The following is a 22,230-nucleotide window of genomic DNA, read 5'->3' as shown; positions in this document are numbered from 1 at the left end:
ATCATGTGAGCTATAAATACTGAGGCGAAGGGAAACCATTTTAATGTGGTGAGACCACCGCTTTGGTCCTACTGGGAAATGACCCTTTGACACCATCTCTGGTCTGGTGTGTCACACCTTCTGGATTATCAGTCATGCAAAAGCAGTGAGGGTCCATGGCTTATAGTTTTGTTGTGGGTAGAAGAGTAAAAAAGAAAGAAAGATTAAAGATTAACATGTCTTAACTGTGCAGTTCACTGTCACGGTAACTTTTTCAACCTTTGACACAAATCATGAAACAAGGTTGGCTGGAAAAATACAACAATGCAATGCTCTTCTTGTTAAGTTTTGCTCCAATTTGTTTTATAGGTTTGTGTGTCTGACAGTGTTGGTATAGGGAGGAAGAGCGATGTGGTTTTTATTAAACATCCTTTGAGGCAGGAAACTGACAACAACCATTAAGGTGAACACATGAGTCAGTCAGCAGAAAAAACGACTCTGTAACAAGCTATCGGGAAGTTGACCAGCTGAGCTAATGGTGAGAGCCAACATCTGGAAAGTGTGCCACTGCTTAACAAGAAAATTCATTCCTATACAGTCTCATGTTGGGTAGATCAGTGGTCTTCAAACGGGAGTAGGGACCAATGGGGATCCCAGCAAAAGAAGGAACAGAATATGCTATCATGTACTGTAAGCTGAAACAGCCAGGGAAGAAATAGGGTTGGCTGTATTGGCTGATTGTAATTTATAGTGATCCTAGTTTGATTCACTGATTAAATAAATTAAAAATGTAATAATAATAGTGTGTATTAAATTAATAGCAAAGAAATGTGTAATTCGTTCAAGGCAAAGGTGCAGTTATGGCAGGCCGTTGTTAGCTAGCCACTTGTTGCTATAATTTCTGGGGAAAACTGATACATCAGAAATAGATAGTGAGGAAGGAAGTTGCTGAACATGATTAAATGTAACATGAATAAAACTTTAATATTACCTCATGCATGAACATGATTTCTGCCTCATATCAGATAGATTTTCATGAACTGATGGTTGTTTAAATGGCATTACAGTTGGACAGATGACCTTTCCGTGTCTGTGTATTTCATGTATCTGTCCTCCCTAAATTCCTTTCATAATAACACACACCTCTGCAACATGTTTGCAAGGTATTTATATATAATATAATATAATATAATATAATATAATATTATATTATATTATATTATATTATATTATATTATATTATATATTGTCTATCTTCTTTTTGCTAATAATATAGTTCTCTTTGATTGTTTTGTATGTATGTATTTTTTTTTTTATTGTAGGTGTGCATATAAACTGTGTCTTAGTGTTAGAAATCATATTTACACATGTATGCGTGTGTGTCATCACAGCTTCAGGAACTTGTGAATCAGTCAGTCCTGTATTGGCCGTGAGCCCCGTTTCTATTGGCTGGCCTTGTGGGGGCTGGTGGGGTGGGGGTGGTTAGTGGCAAGATAAAAGGAGCAAATGTCTCTTGTCCTGCTTACACACACACACAAACACACTCACCACGTGCCTGCCTGTCTGTGGAAGCCAAAGAGGAGGACAGGATCCACCATCCAAGCACCATTGCAGAAGCTCTCACCTGAAAATGTAAGTATGCACATACACACACACATACACTCACACACAGACACGCACACAAACATGTATAATCCTATTTGAGATAAGGATAAGGATAAGGGCTCTGCTGGAAAGAGGCATACAGGCTGAAACACTTGTTGAATGATACAGCACTGTAGAGCAGAGGGCAATGTTCATATGCTGTTGTGCCCTTTGAATAGGCAGCACGGCAGTCATTTGTGTAATATAGGAATAATACAATATTATAATATATCTGTTCATTTATTGTTGTAGACTGCGACAGGTTCATTCATTAGTGAGTGTGGCATGTTGCTGATTTGCCATTGATTAATCAGCTCATAAATGTCCCGTTCCCTCAGTTGTATGTCAGTGAGATCAAGGAAATCTTGATCAGGCTCTGTTTTAAACAAGCTTATGAAACTGCCCTTTGGCACATTGCGTTACGAGACAATGAGTTTATAACAGTGGTCTGTAGAAATAGATTTCTTTTAGACATGTAAATGCTTTTTACTACCAAGCTTTTCTGTTCCCCTCGGTCCACAAAGTGAAAGTAAACTAAGCTATGATTAAACAGGCTTAATGTGTCTGTAAGAGGGTCAAGGGCTCATATATACATTTAAATTGCACAGGCTTATACTAACTGTGTCAAGGAGCATGGCTTAGGCTGTGTGTGTGTATGTGTGTGTGTTGCTACTGTTCTGTCACTAAGAATGAAATTAAATTACCCTTTAACTTCTAAAATGTGCACATACAACCCGTGTTAACAGGGATGACTATAAATCAAGATATATTGATAATGACATTATTAACAACCAACCATTGTTAAATGGGCATCACAAGGAATTTTCATATTTTGTTGATTCAGGATGCCCCTGTAAACAAAAGCTGCAGTGTTTCAATCAAAACAACCACAAAATTAAATTATTTAAAGAAAAATCTCCTCTTGCCTCCTTTTAACTGGCTAAAATACTACCCACTGTGAGTCTCGTTAACTTATGTCGCTCCCATAGAGGTATCAGTAACAAAACTGAGACGATTTCATAACCAAACACTTGTAATAGCTTTTACCATTAGACAAACTTGGCAATAGAGTGCTAAACTCACATTACCAGTGTAATCTTAATCAGTGGTGTCTTTCTCAAACAGACCCTATTCTAGTCAGTCAGTAAAATTAATTAAAATAAAGCTGGTTTAGACAAAAGGGATGGCTCAGCTTCCCAACTGGCTCACATCTTGTATCTTTTCATCCATAAATCCCTTATTGGAAATTCACAACCCTATATAACATCTATGGTGGACTGGACCACAGGACCTCACCAAACTTGTCAAAAATTGTTTTGACTGAGTATTGTCCTCTTTAATTTTTTAATTGAGGGACACCTTAATGGTTTTCAAGGCTCAAACAAATGTTTGAATGAATGAATGAATGAATGAATTAATTAATTAATTAATGCATGAATGAATAACTTTAATTTAATTTCTGCATGACTGCGACCAGATCTGATATGTATAAATGTGTATTGATTGTGCATACAAATATTTGTAAATGTCATATAGATATAAAATAGGTTGCATGAGTGTCTCAGAAACTGTTCCAGTGTCCCTACGTGTTTTAGAACTAGCTGCAAATTAATGATTGATTGTCAAGATACACTTTTTTTAATGCAAGAAAGTATAAGGTCATCAGGTTGACTGTCTGCAATGATCAACTCACACCAATCACTGAGATCAAAGGTAAAACTGGAATGATGTGTATGAATATACGCGCTTAATAATTTGTCAGCTGTTTGACACTGTTGCAGCGGCCCTCTGTTTTAATCTGAAACAAATCATCAAGACATCACATTCAACCAGTTACAACATCACGGGACTTCTTGAGAAACTGAATCGTTTCCTGTGCTGTATTCCAGTGGTACCATGGATGCTGCAGAGTTTCGGCGCAGAGGGAAAGAGATGGTGGACTATGTGGCCGACTACCTGGAGAACATAGAACAGCAACCAGTCTACCCAGATTTGGAACCAGGATATCTTCGTTCTCTGATCCCCACTGAAGCCCCTCTGGAGCCTGAGAATTATGAAGATATTTTGAAAGATGTAGAGAGGGTCATAATGCCAGGGGTGAGCTCACGCTTTTACTCATTTGTTGATACTTACAATGACACTGTGCACAGATTCTCTTGTGCTTCTCTGTCAGTGTAATTTGGATTATTAATTAGATCATTTTGGAAAGTAATACAAAAAAATCATAGCAATATTATGGACTCCAGACCGTACAGAAGCACTTTGGTACCACACCAGGAAAAAGGAAAGTATCACTTTTTAACATGAAAAATTTACTCTTTTTTTCATGTTACAACATGATATTTTTATGCTATTACTCCATACAAACCTATCACATTATAGCAATAACTTTATTTATCTTGCTACAACATGGCTAAGTGAATGTCTGTCTGTATATGCCTTCATGGACTTCTACTCAGTGTTGCATGAGTAGCTCATTAACAATACAGTAGTAAAATAGGTTGTCAATGATCAACAGCGGCGCTTTTTAAATCATACAAAAAATGTCTCTGTCTCTCTGTCAGCTGAGGGTCAATGGCTAATTCTGACACCCATATGTTCCCAATGAAAACCTGAGGATGGTCTTGTTTTTGCATTAATTATTTGCATATTTTATCTTTTCTCAGGTCACCCACTGGCACAGCCCATACTTCTTTGCCTACTTTCCAGCTGCTTCCTCTTACCCTGCCATGTTGGCCGACATGCTGTGTGGAGCCATTGGCTGCATTGGATTCTCTTGGGTAACAAACACTTAACTGTGTCTCTGTGTCTGACTCAAGACTGTATATTTCTTTTTTGTCCATGTGCAAACATAGAATATATATTGTTTGTGTCTTGGGTGCATGTTTTTAGGCGGCCAGCCCGGCCTGTACAGAGCTGGAGACAGTGATGTTAGACTGGCTGGGGAAGATGCTGCAACTGCCAGAATGTTTTATGGCTGGGACACATGGTCATGGAGGAGGGGTCATCCAGGTAGGTGTCTTTTGTCTGTATTTATGTTTGTGCACTCCTTGCACCTTAACTTTATACTCTTCCATGGTCTCAAACCAGATTACAGTTGTGTATTTTTCATTAGTTACAGTATTTTTTTTTTTTTTTTTTTTTTTTTTTTTTTTCCAATTCACTTTTTTTCAGTCAGTTTCCAGACTGGCTTTGCTCCTTTTCAGTTTTGTTTTTATTGTATAAAATTTTTAACTTTAGTTTTTATTGGTTTCATCATTTTTTTATTTTTATTTTTTAATTACAATATGGGGAATATTAGTCAGGGGCAAGATAAAGAAGTGCCAAACAAGTTTTTCCATACTATGCAATTGACTCACAGTCATGTAAACATCTAAGTTTATCTGAACTAAATCTAAACAACAATGCTTCCACAGGCCAGCTGCATTGGCGAATTTGACCAAACTGATAAAAACTAAAACCAATATTCTTTATTTTATTTTAGTTAGTTTTGTGGTATAATACTACTACTACTACTACTACTACTACTACTAATAATAATAATAATAATAATAATAATAATAATAATAATAATAATTATTATTATTATTATTATCCAATATTGTTTATTGTAAGTCTAATCTTAACTTCAATTAAATGAATAATATGAGACAGTTTCTTTAAAGAACAATGTTTGGACTCATTTAAACAAAATACCTTTCAATCACTTATGACCTGCTAGAAGTGTGTGATGGGATCTGCATCTGCAGAGACCCTGCCCTCTGCCTGTATTTCCATATTTTGTCATAATTTTGTTGTGCTCAGGATGATTTACCAACCCAAAAATGTAGATATTTGATGTTTGACTCTATCTTTAAATGTAGAATCAGTGGGATTTGTCTGAGTGGTGTGTGATTGTACCAGAAAGAGAGTTGATTGCTGAGACTCTTTCCCAGCCCCCCCCCCCCCCCCCCCCCCCCCCCCCCCAGCCGACAAGCACACACACAAAGAACAAATGATCCATTGCAAAGCTTTATTGTAAAAAAAATAACATTAATTATAATTGTTTTTATTCTTGGAACCTTTGCCTTTGGTAAATGTCTTTTTCTAGTTAAAGCTTTACATTTTGTCTTTTTACAAGCCAGCAGAGTTGTTTTATGGTCACAGAGGTGTGGCTTCCTAAATAGACTACTACAGTACTTTCGAGTGAGGACAAAATTTGTATCTTCTTTGGTAGTTTTGTGTACATACTTTCACAAAAATGTAATACGTTGTTAATATAAATTAGTTAACATGTGCAAATCTAATTTTGACAACCTCAGAGCAGACAAAGCCTTGGGGACTCCCTGTGATTTTTGCCAGACTCCTTAAAGAGGCGCACACCCCAGGTTGAGAACCAATAGTTTATAGGAAATATATCTCTTTTTTTGTAGTTTTTGTATTTCTATAACTTCTCCAGTTTGCTTGCCAGTTTGACTTTCATGAAAACAAAGGTGTTTATACACACTCACAGCTGAGCGCACCTGAGCCCATATTCATCAGCAATTTGTGTACTATTGATTTGTTGTCTCTTTCTCTCCCTGATTCACACCAGCTGAAAATTGGCAGGAAATTGCCTTTTAATATGTCATCCACCAGCAGACAGAGTGACGGTGATGGTGCTGGGATTGTTTCGTGTGGCAAAAGGCTAAGCATTAGTTTAGTGTTCCATTGACAGAAACGCAGCAGCAGCAGCAGAGGATGCTATCTATGTGTGTGTGAGTGTGTGTCTGTGTGTGCTCATGGGATGGTGAGTAGTGGAGCATGAGAGTGCACTCTGATGACAGATCATTTCATGCCTCTTCTATTGTGACCACCTGAGTGTGAGGGTGTGTTTATGTGTGTTCATGTTTTTGTTTCTGTCTTGCCATTCTGCTTTTTAAGTGCTGCTTACCAGCTCACTATGGCAACCAACAGGGCTCTTCTCACTGCAGCAGGGCTAATGATTGTTGTGACAGCACATTGCCAGTCTATTATTATAAACCTTATGCTGACACAAAGGGGGAAAGGGATGATTTCAGAAAGATCTTCTGGTGACCTTAGCTTTCCCTTTTTATCCCTGGATGAGTCATTAGACTTTGGTGGCAGACAGCTTGATTATGATAACAAAGGCAGAGTCCTTTTGACTAAAGCAGCTGATAAACAGTGGGGTCATTCTGTGATCCCTTCTATGTAAAGTTATTATAGATGCAAACTTGCAAAATCGTCTTTTAATGCATGCATCATCTTTAGTAGTAGAACGTCACCTCCTATCACGAAGAACAATTGTGCAGTTTCTGTTTTCGGCTGGTACAGGGGACATCTGTGACAGGTTATTTCAAGGCTTATTACACTCAGAGAAATAAAGGTGCTAACTAGAACCATTTTTTGAAGCGTTCAGAGAGTTATACGATAACCCAAATAAAGGTTTTCACATAGAACCATCAGTTTGAATCTAGAGAGAAGCTTTTTATGGTGTAGTGGTTCCCCAAATTCTTGATAAAAGAGTTCTTCAAGGATTTTGACAATCCTTGTAGAATTTTTCTTCCAAAAGGGGTCATTTAGATGAGTTCAACACACTTTTGTTTAAATAAACATCAGTATGGATCTTGTCAGACGCATTATTCAGTGCGTATTATATCACTTCCTGAAAGCTTCCTTTCCAGCTGGAGATGGGTAAACTGTGCTAACAGCAAACTGACTAAGTAAAAAACATATTACACCTAGCAAAGTGAAATCTTACTTTTATTTAAACTTAGGTCTCATTGACTGTGCACAGAGCTGCCTTGGTTGCTGTCCACCTTTGTCTGTTAAGTTGTAGGTGTTTACTTGTTTGTCATCATTACTACATTGCATTGTGGGATATTTATGCCCGTGTTGTGTCCACTGTTTACATACTGTAATATTTCCCTGGAAGTAGTATGCACCTTGTGTACTACTGGGTTCATTTGAGCATACTAAAATATCTCACATACTGCTTTAGTGTACTAAATACTGTGTCAGTATGAAGCCCTTTCATCAAAAAAAAAAAAAAAAAAAAAAAAAACGATTTGTGAGAAGCAAATGATTTTGGGTAGAACCTCAGTCCTGAAGAACCCTTTCGGAACCCTTTTTTCTAAGGATGTATCTCGTAAAGTGGCTGCTCAGGTACATCTGAAACAGAACAGATTATGCTTCACTCTGGTGGGTAGCAGGATGGAAGAGAGCAGTGTACCTTATAAAGGTTACCAGCTTCAGAGATGACTGCAAGACAGGAAGTACACTTGGCTTGGAAGCTTAAAGTTTGTTTTACTTGTCAGTATCAAAACTGTTCTTGTATTTATTTATTTTTATTTGAGCCTTAGTAAGTGATTTGATGGATATATCGATTGATTGATCCATTCTGTAGGACAGGCTTAATATTACTCTGCTTCTGCATTTGTTCAGACACAAATGACAAAGCCTATATCAGCCTTGTTGAGTGACTTGTGGTCATTGATTGAAGGATTTGAACATATCATTGACTTTCTTGTAGTAATGCCCCCGGATACCTCAGAAGCCACGCTTCACTTCATCATGTAGCCTCAAACAATTCATGTCAGGCTGGCTGGATGATGACTCACAACACAATTTTAAATATTTTCTTCCCTAATGAGGATGTGGAGGTGTCACAGTGTACAAATCAAAGGGAATATCCGACAGCACATAATGCTGACTAATTGTTTATCTTTTTTTGTTTTTATGTGAGTTTGGCTGTATTTGTATCAATCAATAGGAACACACACATCAGAGGACAACACACACATTAGGAATCAACATTGAGTGTTTACATGCTCATTGACATACCATTTGTTTTCATACCTTAACATTTTGTGAGCAGGTGCAATTTATCACCATATATTCTGTTTATCATAGCTCGAAGTCCAGTGCATGAAAGTCCGGTTGCGTGAAACCACTTAGGCTACTTAAGTGACGACTGACAACACATTTTTAAAAGAACACCCACTGGACATGATGAGAAAATTCTTAGCAAGTAAAGATTTAGCACTAGCAAGTTTGTAGCTAGTTATCCAAATGTTAACATGATGCTGTCTCATATATTAATGTTTGCTATCACATTTTATTGAAACTCACCATTTTTTTGCGACTTACGGTGATGTTTGGCAGTCTCCTTCATTGGTGTCACAGTACTATTTTCAAATTTGCTATGGTATACAGCAGATTTGTAGATGTTGTCAGTTAGCTCTGCTTGTGTGTGTTTGTTCTGGCTACTGGCTTGTATTTACTTTGGATTATGTGCTTGTATTTTCCATATTCTTTGAAGAGAACAACATTCTCGTCTCCTGTGCAGTTTGCTTTCCTTTTTCTTTTTGTTTTCTCTTTGTTGTCCTTTTGAATGTCCCTTGGCTGGTTAACAATTGACAATGCTGTTGAATAATAGTACATAATTATGTGAGTAAAGCAGGGCAACTGAAGTGCACTTGCAGATCTTATTCAATGCTCCTAAATAAACCCCTTGGCTTAGGTATTTATTTTGCTTAAGGGACAAAGTTTTAATCTTCAGGTGGTTTATTCAACACAGAATCCTGGTGATTATAAATCATCTGTTTGCTATTCTAACAACAGCAGTTAATAGTGACTATACTATTTTAATATGTATTTAATATACTTTTCACCAACCAACTCAATCAACTTCAGTTTTCTATTATATTTTAGGCGAGAATAGGCCATGAAGTTATTGGTTGTTTTTTATTAGTTTGTTCCGACAAAATATATTAGAAATGGACAGGATCAAAATATTGGTGTTTTGGCTTCATTTTCATACAGCTGGAGGAAGTGGAGACCTGTTGTCCATCTTTATTCACCGTCACTGGTTTCCTGAGAACATCTTGAACTTCAGCTGCCTGAGCTTTATTAGTTAAAAGGTTGTGCTGCTTCTGGCAGTACACAACACAGACCAAAAGCCCAGTACAAAACATCTGGGCTTCCTGAAATACTCCATGTAGTTGATTTTTGATTTTGTTTACACAGTTAAAATACAAGTTTGGAACAACAGCGGAGCTGCATTGTGCTACATGTCCCATCTATTTCTCCAACAGGGCACAGCCAGCGAGGCAACTCTGATGTCCTTGCTCGCTGCACGCTGTAAAGCAATCCGACGGATCCAGGCCTCCAACACCGAACTGTCAGAGGGTGAAATCCTCTCCAAACTGGTGGCGTACACCTCTGAACAAGTGAGCAAAAAAAAAAAACAAACAAAGACACTTTCAATCTTACACATGTAGTGTTTAATGCAGATAAGTGAGAGACAAGATAATTGAGTCCTTTACATTTACAATTTTATTATCTGGTATTTTCAGATAGTAGTAAATGATGTTTGAAAAAGCCTTTCATCAATGTTTTTTTAGGGTTCACATGTGAACTTTGAGCTATTCTAAAAAAATACCCCAAAACTGACTACAGATGCACTGCTAAGTTTCTGCAAACATGTTGACTTTTTAATGGGCTCACTCAACAGCAGTCCATGTGAACTCAGATCATTAAAGGTTAGCTCACTGAAATGGTTTTTCAGTGATTGGGTGAGACAGAGGGTCAGTCAGGCAGTAGCTGGCACTGATCAAGTTTAATATCAGGCTGACTTTGTGATTGAGTTTGGGAGTCGCCTGAGGGCCACACAGACCTTTAGAGGGAGAGCAGTTTGCTGTTTTTCTACTGAAGAAAAACACCATTATATGGTCTGGATGTACTGGATGCTAGGTTAACAGGATGTTGTTATCATAACTTGAAGGTTTTTTTTTTTTTGTCTTTGAGTTCTTAACCATTAAGGGTGTATCATCAACCTTTTTATATCCAATTCCAACAATTTCATCATTTCAAATCATTCATCATGAGATCAGTTGTTGAGACAGGTTCGCCTTCTTACCAAAAGTGGGCGGGGTATCAGCTCTGTGATTTAACAAGTCATTTGCACTGCATTTCTTGCAAATATTTGATCTCTTTCCTTTTGAAGGCTCATTCCTCAGTGGAGCGTGCTGCTCTGATCGGAGGAGTGATGATGAGGAAGGTTCCCACAGACAACAGGTATGCTGTCAGAGGGGAAATGCTTAAGAAGATGGTGGAGGAGGACAAAAAAGCTGGACTCATCCCTTTCTATGTAAGAAAAGACAAAAATCCACAACTATAACACAGCTCACACACACATACAGCAACAGTAACATACATCTATTATTGGATTTCTTTTGCTACACATGTAAACATTACAACCTACACAACTGCTCACCGAGTTGACAACCTCAATGATGCAATTTGTGTGTGATGCTGCTGTGCACACCCCGAGGCTTCTGAGGATAACGTTGTTTCTGGTGAACCTAATGTATGTTCATCTGGTTAAGGACAATAATCACTGTCTCATCTGGACCCGCAGATCGCTATCAGTGAACAATACTCAGGAGGCTACAACGGTCCTACAGCTCTGACTCATCTGTGTTTATGGAAACTGATATCCAGATCTATCTTTGTTGTATCTGCGTTTGTATAATAGCGACGCTAAAGACACTGCAACGACTTGTATGTTTGTATCTTTCAGTTCTGTGCGACTCTCGGCACCACGCCGTCATGTGCTTTTGATCACACTACCGAGCTGGGGCCCCTATGTAAGTCAACTGTCACAACAGCACACATTCAGTCTTTTTGTTTCGCAACAGAAAAAAAGCTTTGTTGGCTTTACAACACATTTTGATTTAAGAAGGACCAGGATGTTTGGAAGGGAAGGTGGGAGTCAGGGTAAAAGTAAGAAACGCTTATTCCCTGGTACTTGAGTGTGTGTGAATGAGAAACAGACAAAAACAAAGAAACAAAAAAAATCACCTCAATTAATAGATTAATATTGGGCTGCACCAACAAAGATAAATTTGATCTAAGATTAGTTCTGATCAGGATACAGATTTAAAATTAAGCAGAGCTCACAATTAAAATACTAATTTCAGTTTAGTAAATCCAAGTTAATTTATTTAAACTAAAATTAAGTAGTTTATCCAAATCAAAAATAAATAAATAAATGAATGTGTGAATTAGAGTGCTGCCAGAACCAATATATATATGGAGCTACAGAATTAAATTTAGTTTAAATTTAGTCTTTCTTACTTTTAAGACAGTTTGATGCAACTTAATTTCTATGATTTCTATGATTTAACCAGGTGGTAAGTACATAGTTGTACACTGTCAGGTTATTAAATCTTACATATTGTGTATTAATAACCTCTCTGTTTCTTGTCTGTTCCAGGTAATGAGGAAAATATGTGGATGCACATTGATGCAGCCTATGCTGGGAGTGCATTTATCTGTCCTGAATTTAGGCCTTTGTTGAATGGTGTTGAGGTGTGTAAAAATATGCAAACACTGTTCATACGGTGCATGAACATCACAACACAATAAGTAACGGTCGCCTATTTTGTTACCAATGTTTCAGCTTCTTGGCATAATTTGACTTGGGAGCTCCAAGAATTCTCATGAGAAAATGACATGGCGGGATTTTAACCTTGATCATCCCAGCATGTGAAGGACATATTTAGTATGGTCAAAGTGTGGTGAAAAACTTGAAATGTGCATCCACCTGCATGGATACATGTTGCTCCTGAATGACAGCACAACCTATTTCTGTTAAATTGCTTGTGAAATATCTCTCCTAACATCTATGAAAGGTAACTCTAACCTCATACTGATTATATCCAGCTGCTTTATTTCTGTTTGAAAAAAAAAGGCATAACGTTAATGTCAAGGAGGAAGCACGCAAGAGTGAGTAATAGGCCGAACAATCGGCATTAGCGCAGGAGCATCAATCTGCCTTTTGAGGCTGCCGAAGCAGCTGCTGCTCCCCAAGCTGTGCAGAGACGCAGAGATAAGGACAGAGTAATTTCCTGAGGCAGCGTTAGACCTTTATATATCACTGTTTATTAGACACACAAGTTCAAACAGTGTTGGTGGGGAGACAGAGAAAACACACCGTAAAAAGACCAAGTGTTGTTTAATTTTTTCTTCTTCTTATCATTAGTAGTAAAATACATTCTTCACAAATCCTTGCTATTTTACATTTTCTAGCATTTTAAATGCAATGAGAAATGGAGAGTTTAGGGAGTTTTTCTTTAAGGAAGTGGATAAACAAAATTAATTAAATCACATGCAATGATATTTAGTAGATTACAGTATATACAATATATTGTAGTTATAAATGACAGTATAACTTGTGAAACATTTCAAGATCAATGAAAATTATTGGACGAGGACATGAAGAAGGCACTTGGTCATTTAGGATAAGAGTGCAGCCCTGCTGGAGGGTTGGTTGCTAGGATATGAGTGATGGGCAAGCAGGCAACCAGCCCCCTTTGAATCAGTCAGCATGGCAACTGTCAGCCAGGAGTCTTGTCTCATATTGTCTCTCCATGCTGTGTTATTGCATTTACGGAGGTAGAGAGAAAAGGATATTACAAAAGATAGCCGACAAAAAGATGAGAATTGATTAGGAAAGGTTTGTCTGTCTTTGAATAAACCCTGATAGGAAAGGGTTATTTCCCTCACTCCCTGCAAGCTGCTGGCTGGATGTTCCTCTTTTGCATTTCAAATAAATTGTGCCTGCTTTAGTCCAGATAATGCTGTTGGTGAAAAGGTTGTCTTACCCTGTGACAGTAACGATAAACAAATATGTATTATGGTGTGTGTTTTTGCAAAAACACATTTGTCACATGAAAAATTTTATCAGCAATCATTACATTTCTTAGGTCTTCCCCCCAAAAGTGCAGCAAAATACAGACCTTGAAAAAAATTAGAGTTTATGCAATGTGGAGATGATTGCTAACCTAAATCTAAATAAATTAATATATATAAAAATAAAAGAATATTATAATGCTGTCTGGACCTAGTAAGGGTTATATTATTTGCTAGCTACATTGTTTGCTAGTTAGCTAAAAAGATAACAAAATGTTGCAAATGCAGGTATAAGCCTGCAATTGGTTGCTTGGTTTTAATTGGTGCTGTGACATCCTATCCATGTTTTTGAGGTCCCTGAGAAACAACAACAACCTCCAGGCCAGCAACCTACATGCTGAAAATGACAAATTAGTGCTGGGATGCTAATGGTACAAACATGAACAAGCTAGTTGCTGATTTAATGCCAGAACTCACCTCCCGACGTGCAAATGTTCCACCAAAACAAGTTCCCTCTCGATGGTATACTGCAGCAGCACTGTTGCTGCATCCTGGGCTTAGCTCAGCCCAAGACATGTGCGATAGGTTTAAACAAATGCAAATAAGGCAGAATGTGCATGTGTGGAGCCAGACCTGTCCCCAGCGCTGAACACTGTGCAAAATATTACATTGTTTGCTAGCTAGCTAAAAAGATAGCCAGCCTACTCATGGTGACTCACAAAGAACCTCTAATGTAAGTTAACAAAAAGGTGCAGCAAACTACAGACAGTCACTAATATTAAATTAAATTTTGAACATTCTGTTTAGTTTTTGTTATTTCATCCCTGTTATTGGAGTGACATCTAACAAGGCGGCTTCATTACATTTTTTTCTTGTTTCTTTTAAAGTTTGCAGACTCTTTCAACTTCAACCCACACAAATGGCTTCTAATCAACTTTGACTGCTCTGCAATGTGGTAAGTCACTGCACTGTTGTGCAATATTTGTGCACAAAATACAGTAAATTCTATATAAGGTATATTATTCGTGTGGATACAGATTATATTGAGATCATGTATGATACAATGAGTTATCAATGCTTTTTTTACCACCGTCTGTATTTTTTAATTAGTCAATATTTACCAGAGTGACTCATGGTCCGCATAAAGTAACAATGAGTAGTTATTGTCATCAGAAAACTGATAGCCATCTCCACCCAACTCATTTGCACAGCAAAAATAGAACCGTGCCTTCCATCTGCCCCTTCTGTCAGCAGCAAACAAAACGAGACATGCTTTGCACAAGATGGAAACGGAGGTGTTTAAACCCTTTTTCCATCTCTGCTGGGTCAGTCTGTCACTACTGACATGAAACCTTTGTGTTTAGACCTTTGTGTTGTAGTTGTCAGGCACATGTAAAACTGTAAATTATGGAGCACTGAGCTCAGGGTGCAAAATTAAGGTTTTTGTCCATTGGCCAACTGGCTATTGAATGCTCAAATTTTGCCAACCACTCGATGGATTATCATTATCTTTTCTGACTGCTGAGTGAAGCAAATATACCAGGCAGACCGAAATTTGTGTGGTAGCTGACAGACATACAGAATACACTATTGTCTAGTCTAGTACAACATACTAACAGAACGGTGTATTACTGTACAGGATATTAAACATACATCTGAAATGGACAGTTTGTATTTTTCCTTTGGTCTATATCCATCTAAGTGGAGTGAGTGGCCTTGTTTTGGAAATTTCGATCGTACAGATTTCTGCCTTCTCCCAAATATAATGGGACTAAATGATATAAGTCATGTGTTGCTCCAAGCATTCAAAAAACAAAACCAAAACCACAACAACAACAACGACAAAATCTAAACCAGTGTGTTGCTCAAAATAATCCACAGACCTTGTTGTGAGCAGTTTCAGGTCAGGTGAACTGTCTCTTTCAGTGTACAGATGGGGGGCACTAAACTTTTTACATACTATAAAATATTGTGGTAAGTCTATATTTAAGGATCACAATCATGTTTGCCGAGGCAAAAACACCATTTTCATAAAAAGAGTTCTTAACTTGTACATTTTGCAGTGTGATTTTTTTTGTAGGATTAAATGTTCCAGTGATATGTGTTGTAAATATTTAGCTTGCTGACATCTATCAACAGGGTGAAGAAGAGAACGGACATTATTGGAGCCTTCAAGATGGAGCCACTCTACCTGAAACACGAAAACCAGGAATCAGGTATAGTCCTTTTACTTAAACAGAGACTCTGGATTTTTCAAATGGAAACTCCCATTCAGCCATTAGTATAACGCAGTGACAATGAGACTCCTGAGCCCAAGGGGCTTATATGTAGCAACATCATCATGCAGAGATCCATGTCAGGTCACATGAAAAGAGTCTTTTAAAAGTTTTTTAGAAGGGCTTGCGAAATTAGCATGTTGATGCTAAAACATATATTCTTCAACCAAAATTTAAATGTTTGGATTTGAATGCATAAGATTTTTGAGTTTTAAAAATATGTGCGTGTGTATGTGTGTGTGTAAATGCTGGCTTCTGTGAGCCACCTTAAAAATATCACCTACCTGAAGTTAAGCTGATTTACCGTATTTGTGATGTAACTTGATTAATACACCCGATTAGCATCATGCATTGTCTCAGATGAAGTTAAGTCTGATTTGTCTGAACGAATCAGACTTAACTTTAAAAAATATGATTCACTGTCTGTGTGTTTATGTGTCTGCTACCGCTGTGTGTGCTGCTGGTGTTCATGCTCCTAGCCTGCAGATGGGCTCAGACCGGCACTATAATTTGTCTGACAGACAAGCGGACAGAGAGACAGACAAACGGCTACCTCCCACCGCACTGAGGCACCTTACAAAAGCCCTCGCTCATACAGTCCGGACTCTTCAATCTAATTAGTGGTTATTAGCACCAGCTAACACGGTCCTCCATTCTGTAGTGATGAGCTATCTGTGGCAGGCGGTCTGTGTGCACTGACAGTGCTGTGATCAGTGAGATAAAGGGGGTGGACATAATGACAGCAGCACCTGGACAGTGGAACACACTCCAAAATATAGCAGCCTCACAACAGATCCTTTTCTGAATTTAATGTTTGACATTTACTGATGTACCTCCATTGCTGCATGTTGCTATCTCTTTAAGTCTACTATTTAACAATCAGAAAACAACTGTTGTATTTGTATGATATTTTATCACCCAATCACAAGGCACTTTGCAATTGCTTATTAAAGAAGAAATATGTAATATTGTTACTGTACTAAATCATAAATGGGCATGATGTCATCAGAAATTAAGGAAACGAGCTAAATTCAAACTGGCTTCTCTGACCGCAATGATAAAGCCTTACCTATTCTGTTTTGGAATGTCTGTTTCTGTTGGCCTGTTTCACATTTATTAGAATTCAAATTCATGCCAAATGTTCACCGAATGAGTTAGTGTCTGTTTATGAGTCGTAGAAAATCATTGGTAATCTTTTAGAAGGAGTAGATGTTCATACAAGGTTTCGTTTTTGGCATAAAACTGATGGAGAGCCTTTAGTGGCCACAGTCTGGCAATGTAATACTCATGCAGTGCCGCCACAGCTGTGTGTTTATAGAGTATTTGACAAAGGCTTTGAATGCATTTCAGCCAATCATAATCAAGAACTGGAACCCCTGACGTTTTTTACATTTTCATGGCTAACTGTTTTTCTTTCAACAGGGCTGGTCACAGATTATAGGGTAAGATTAATAATTTTTTTCTGTTTCTTGCAAGAAAATAACCTCAGTGAACATCAAACTCTCAGTGATTACAGCATTAACCACTGTTCTACTCTCTTCCTCCTCTGGCCTGCAGCACTGGCAGATTCCACTGGGACGAAGATTTCGCTCACTAAAGATGTGGTTTGTCTTCCGTATGTATGGGCTCAAAGGCCTGCAGGCTCACATACGCAAGGTAGGAACCAAATGATCCCAATCATTTTTGTAAATCCTTACACACATAACCAAACAAAGAAATCACCTTCATTTTAAAACATACAAAACTCAGTTCACAGCCCGATCCAAAGACTGGTGCACGTAAGCTAACAGAGACAGAGTACTATAAATACAGTTTGTAGGACATAAATTTAAAATAAAGTTTATAGGTAGGGTTGATTCATGACTTTTACAGTAGTATTTATTTATTTCTCTAACCAGGGCTTTATTGCACAGAGTGGCGTTTGCATCCATTCAGCAGGTTTAATGAAGCATTACAAGACTGATTTACACACACATGTAAATGCACTATATATGTGTGTGTGTGTGTGTGTGCGTGTGTGTGTGTGTGTGTGTGTGTGTGTGTGTGTGTGTGTGTGTGTGTGTGTGTGTGTGTGTGTGTGTTATTAACTTAATCCAAACCCTGACTCCCTTGTGCATTGTTATAAATGACTAAAATATTAGTACAGTGGTGAGTGTTCTGGCTTTCCCTCTTCTTCCTCTCTGTGTCTCAATCACTCCTGAAAATAATCTGACTTCTGAGAATCACATATGCCTGGTCTTTATGGTAAATGTCATTCCTTTCCTCCCTCCCTCCCCCATCTCAGCCCAACTAATCCTCCTTACCACTGCAGTCCCTTCAGTGCCCTCATCTCTGCCACCATCAGCACATCCTGTCAGTCATATAATGTCTGTTCTGCATCCCCAACATTTCCTTACATTTCTGCTCCTTTTTCCCTCCCTTGCCTGTCCTTTTCTCCTTGCTGTTTCTTCTCAGTGTTTCACCCCCAAGAAGCCTATCTCTCTGTCTATCTTCCTCTTCCTCCCTCCAGTCTTTTCTGTCAATCAAATGAGCCTGTTTTGTGTTTACTCTCCATTTTAAATGAAGCAGAAGCAGCACTGATCCCTGCAGCCATAACTCATGACACTACTCTACTGTACATCTGTCCTCTAGATTAGATAGAACAGTTTGAGCCCTATTTTTGGTTTCTTGTAGAGTCAGACAATATGTTAATTTTCCCTTATAAGCACTAATGAATTATCCCCCTGTGAGCAAAAGAAGTTGTAAAATTAAGCATTTTAAAGACAAAAGCTCATTGAATGTGAGTCCTACAATGCAGAATATAGTAATTAACAAATCAGACAATGACATCACAACAGTATATTAGCTTGTAAAGACCTCTGAGCAATGATGAATTACTGGCTGGGAATGAGGAACCAAGTTGGTGGTCAAACAGTTATTTATTTAGGCTGTTGTGCAGTTTAATTAGAGAGGCAGAAAAAGGGGGGACATGTGATTAGATGGAGTGATGCATTCAGGCTCTTTGATTCTAAGTGGATAAATTATGTTATAGGAGCATGTTTGATACACTGCCATTTGAAAATTATTCAGACCACAATGACATTTCCCGAGAGCAGATTTTTGATACCGTGTATCTCATGGTTATGGAGATGTGCTTTGAACTTGTCTGAAAAGAGCCTCCTATCTATTGCTTTACACCAGGGTGTGTACTGTCCTTTTACATACTAATTTAATCAGACTTGTTTGTCTTATCAATAGTTACAGATGGTTACATTTGGTCCATGGTAAGGCAGGAAAAAATCCTCTGATCTGTATGGCTGAGAGCATCTTGCTGTGTAATGATACAGCACTCCCATCTAGTGGAAATCTTGAAAATTACAATCTTTAGTATGGCTACTTGCATGAGATTTGTTTTCTTGCAGAGGCTATATGTAAGGGCAAAGCAACGATTTACAATTGACATATTTTCCTGCACATGCTCTGTTAAACTGAATATAACCTGCTATATATACCTGCCTAAACTTGTTAAATGCTGTTTCTTTAACCCCATGAGTGAACACTAGACACCACTGAAGATCTCTGCAGACTAATTAAAAGCCTTAAAAACAGTGCAAGTGTACTTTCATCTACAACTCTGATTCCAAAAAAGTTGAATGCTGTGTAAAATGCAAATAAACACAGAATACAATGATTTGCAAATCCTTTTCAACATACTTCTAATTGAATACAGTGTAAACACAAGATATTTAATGTCCAAAGTAATACAATGTTATGTTTTTGTACATATATACTCATGCTGAATTTAATGCATGTAGCACATTCCAAAAAGGCTGGGATAGGGGCATGTATAACCCTGTGATACATCAACTTTTAATTTAAAAACACTCAGTAAGCAGTTGGGAAACGAGGATACTAATTGCCGTAGTTTTAAGAGTTCCTTCCCATTCTTGCTTGATATATGACTTCAGTTGCAGTCCAGAGTCTCTTGCATTCTGTTTTTATTTACATTTTACGCAGCATCCTAACTTGCACAGACACAGTATGTCATTGGGTACGTTTAAATGCAACAGCACATTATAATCTATGTCTTACAGCAAGTGGACCTGGCCAAGGAGTTTGAGAGTCTGGTACGAGCAGACAAGAGGTTTGAGATCTGTGCTGAGGTCGTCTTGGGATTAGTCTGCTTTAGGCTCAAGGTAACAACATCCAACATTATTAAACTACCATAACTTAATATAAATGTAGTGTTAGCTAACAGTAGCTAATGGTAGCTAACTGTTTATTGTCAGATAAAGTGTGGACTGTGTCTGCTATAATAGCCCACTGTCTTTCTTTTATCTTTCAAGTTAGCATTTCTGTAATTTCTCAAAACACCTCAAACTCATCTGTCGAAAGTGTTGAAGTGCCGACTGGTTTTGCTCCATTTGTGTATGTCTCAGTGCATGTTTCAGTACATTTCAATGAGAAAAAACAATGGTCACAAAGTTGTTTAGCTTGGGAACATGAGAAAAGTGTTGTTTGTGTCGGTTGCAAGTTATGGACATAAAAATTGATAAGCAATGTTGGATTCAGTATTTAGGATTTCCTAACCAGAGATAAGAAAGGATTATTCAACTGTAGAAGCTTATTTTAGGAGGTTACTCTGACTGTTGGGCTGGAGCTTTATTTCTTCTTTGTCCCCTCCTTCCAGGGCTCCAATGAGCTGAACCAGAACTTGCTGAAAAGGATCACCAAGAGCAGAGAGATCCACCTGGTGCCTTGCCAGCTCTCTGGCCTTTTTGTCCTGCGCTTAGCCATCTGTGCACGCACAACCGAGTCACGTCATATCCAACAAGCGTGGCGCCACATCACGCAGCTGACCTTTGAGCTTCTGCAGGAGCCCAGTCATTGACCAAAAGGCCAGGAAGGACCAAAGTTAGGACAAGAATTCCATGTTGCAGATGTAAAATGTCATAAAGAGAATGAAGAATGATTTCACAGCTCACTTAGTAATCAGTGGCGTTTCTGTCTAGCTAAGCTATCCAGTCTAGTAAATAGTGGTCATTATTTTGCTGATGTTTTGATTTTTCAAATTAGTGTATGTGAAAATAACTTTGTACACGTCCACAGATGTGCATAAAAAGATGCAGGTTCCAAATATTGCATTTTCTATCTGCAACTTCTCCATAAATTGACTTAGCTTTTATCTCTTCCTGTTAAATGAGTATACCGTTGTCCTCATCATAATGCAGTTATCCCCATGCAGACTTGTCTTTGCTGTCTATGCTGCTTCTGTGTCTTTTATGTGTAAAATCTGGTATGGGCTCAAATTGAGGTTTGGTTTGGTTGGTTTGGGCTGGATTTTTTGAATTCCGCAATGAATGTATTGCACATTGTGTGTGTGAATTAATTTTTGACTTTTATGTGTATGTTCAGTGTGAGAAAGATTAATTTATCACAATGCTAGTTTGACTATATATTGTGTGGGTGGCTTGTGAGGATTAAAGAATTATATTTCTCCTAGTAATCAGGTTAAACCCCTTTTATAAGTGCATTAATTTATTTTTGACCTCATTAGCAGAACTAGTTGTGTCCAATGCAATGGCAGGCAAGGTCCTATCATTATTGTCTTGTTTATTGTTTTTTTTTTCTTTTACACAATTCTTATTAATTAAAATTGTGACTTATGCACAGATGGACGGTATTTTCCAGAACTGTAGTAAAAGACAATCATTCCTCCACCATAAGTCAGTTGGATGAAAATGAAATTATGTGACTATTTGTTTCTTATTCCTAATCATTAGAATCGTACAAGGAATTAATACAGATTCAACCCTATACTGTATAGTATGTTTCTGTACTCAGACAGAAATAAATGATCAAATGAGTAGAGTTAAAAATATAGGATTAAACTTTAAGTTGTGTAAATGAACAATACAGTCAATATTTTCTGACTGATTTGGTGCCTATAAGGTCATTTTCAGTTTAGCATCCTCTGCGTACCACGAATCTAGGATCCACATTAGTCTCTCATCATATTTGTACATGTTCAGGATTTGAGACAGAAATGATGAACAAATGTAATTAAACACCACTAGTCTTCTGCCTGTTGTCCACATCCACAACATATCTTGTTGTTATGGTTTGCAGATCACTGATCCCTCACATTTGTCTGCCAGAAGATATGTAAATCTGTGGCGTGACATCACAAAACTTTGTTGTTAATTCATATGATTGTGTCAAAGTTGGCTGCTGTTACTGATCAAGTTGTTTTCTCTTTAGCTTGGCTGTGTGCTGCATGCAATGGTTTGGCTTATTTGAATAAAGTCTACTATAGTCTGTATGGTGGTTAAAACCTCATTAAAGCTGGGGTAGGCAATTTCATTGTGGCATCACTGAGCAGTTTTTTTTAATAACCTCTCAGCATACTGCAATAGTCTAAGAAAAAACTAGACTTCTGCTCCTCCTCTGAACTCTGGTTTTAGAAAACTTAGTCCATGATGGGAGACTTTGGCCAGTTATAATTGTCTCAATTCCAAGTTATCAAATACCGACGGTTTGTTCATAGTACATGTGACAAAGCATCAGGCTGAGGTGCTACAAATTAAAGCTGAGGTGGCCTGAACTTTTTTAAGCACTTCCACTTCCTGTTTAAATGAAATTCCTGGGCAGCGCAAATAATGACGAAGATGAAGGT

General features: G+C 37.9%; 1 protein-coding gene across 1 annotated transcript; it reads left to right on the top strand.

Moving 5' to 3' along the window:
• The first annotated feature begins 1,500 nt into the window (after positions 1-1,500).
• ddc (dopa decarboxylase) lies at positions 1,501-20,459 on the top strand. Its single transcript, XM_084726258.1, has 14 exons — positions 1,501-1,611; positions 3,513-3,720; positions 4,290-4,403; positions 4,516-4,635; positions 9,699-9,833; positions 10,610-10,753; positions 11,186-11,252; positions 11,882-11,976; positions 14,187-14,254; positions 15,439-15,515; positions 16,998-17,017; positions 17,133-17,231; positions 19,649-19,750; positions 20,245-20,459. Exons 2-14 carry the CDS (start codon positions 3,520-3,522, stop codon positions 20,443-20,445), a joined length of 1,443 nt encoding a protein of 480 aa, XP_084582384.1. The 5' UTR covers positions 1,501-1,611; positions 3,513-3,519; the 3' UTR covers positions 20,446-20,459.
• Positions 20,460-22,230: the final 1,771 nt, after the last annotated feature.

This window comes from Lutjanus erythropterus, chromosome 9 (genome assembly GCF_056507025.1).
Source record: "Lutjanus erythropterus isolate fLutEry1 chromosome 9, fLutEry1.hap2, whole genome shotgun sequence".
Taxonomy (NCBI): Eukaryota; Metazoa; Chordata; class Actinopteri; order Lutjaniformes; family Lutjanidae; genus Lutjanus; species Lutjanus erythropterus.
Note: the sequence above shows the minus strand (reverse complement) of the source record. Positions and strands in the feature narration are given on the sequence as shown.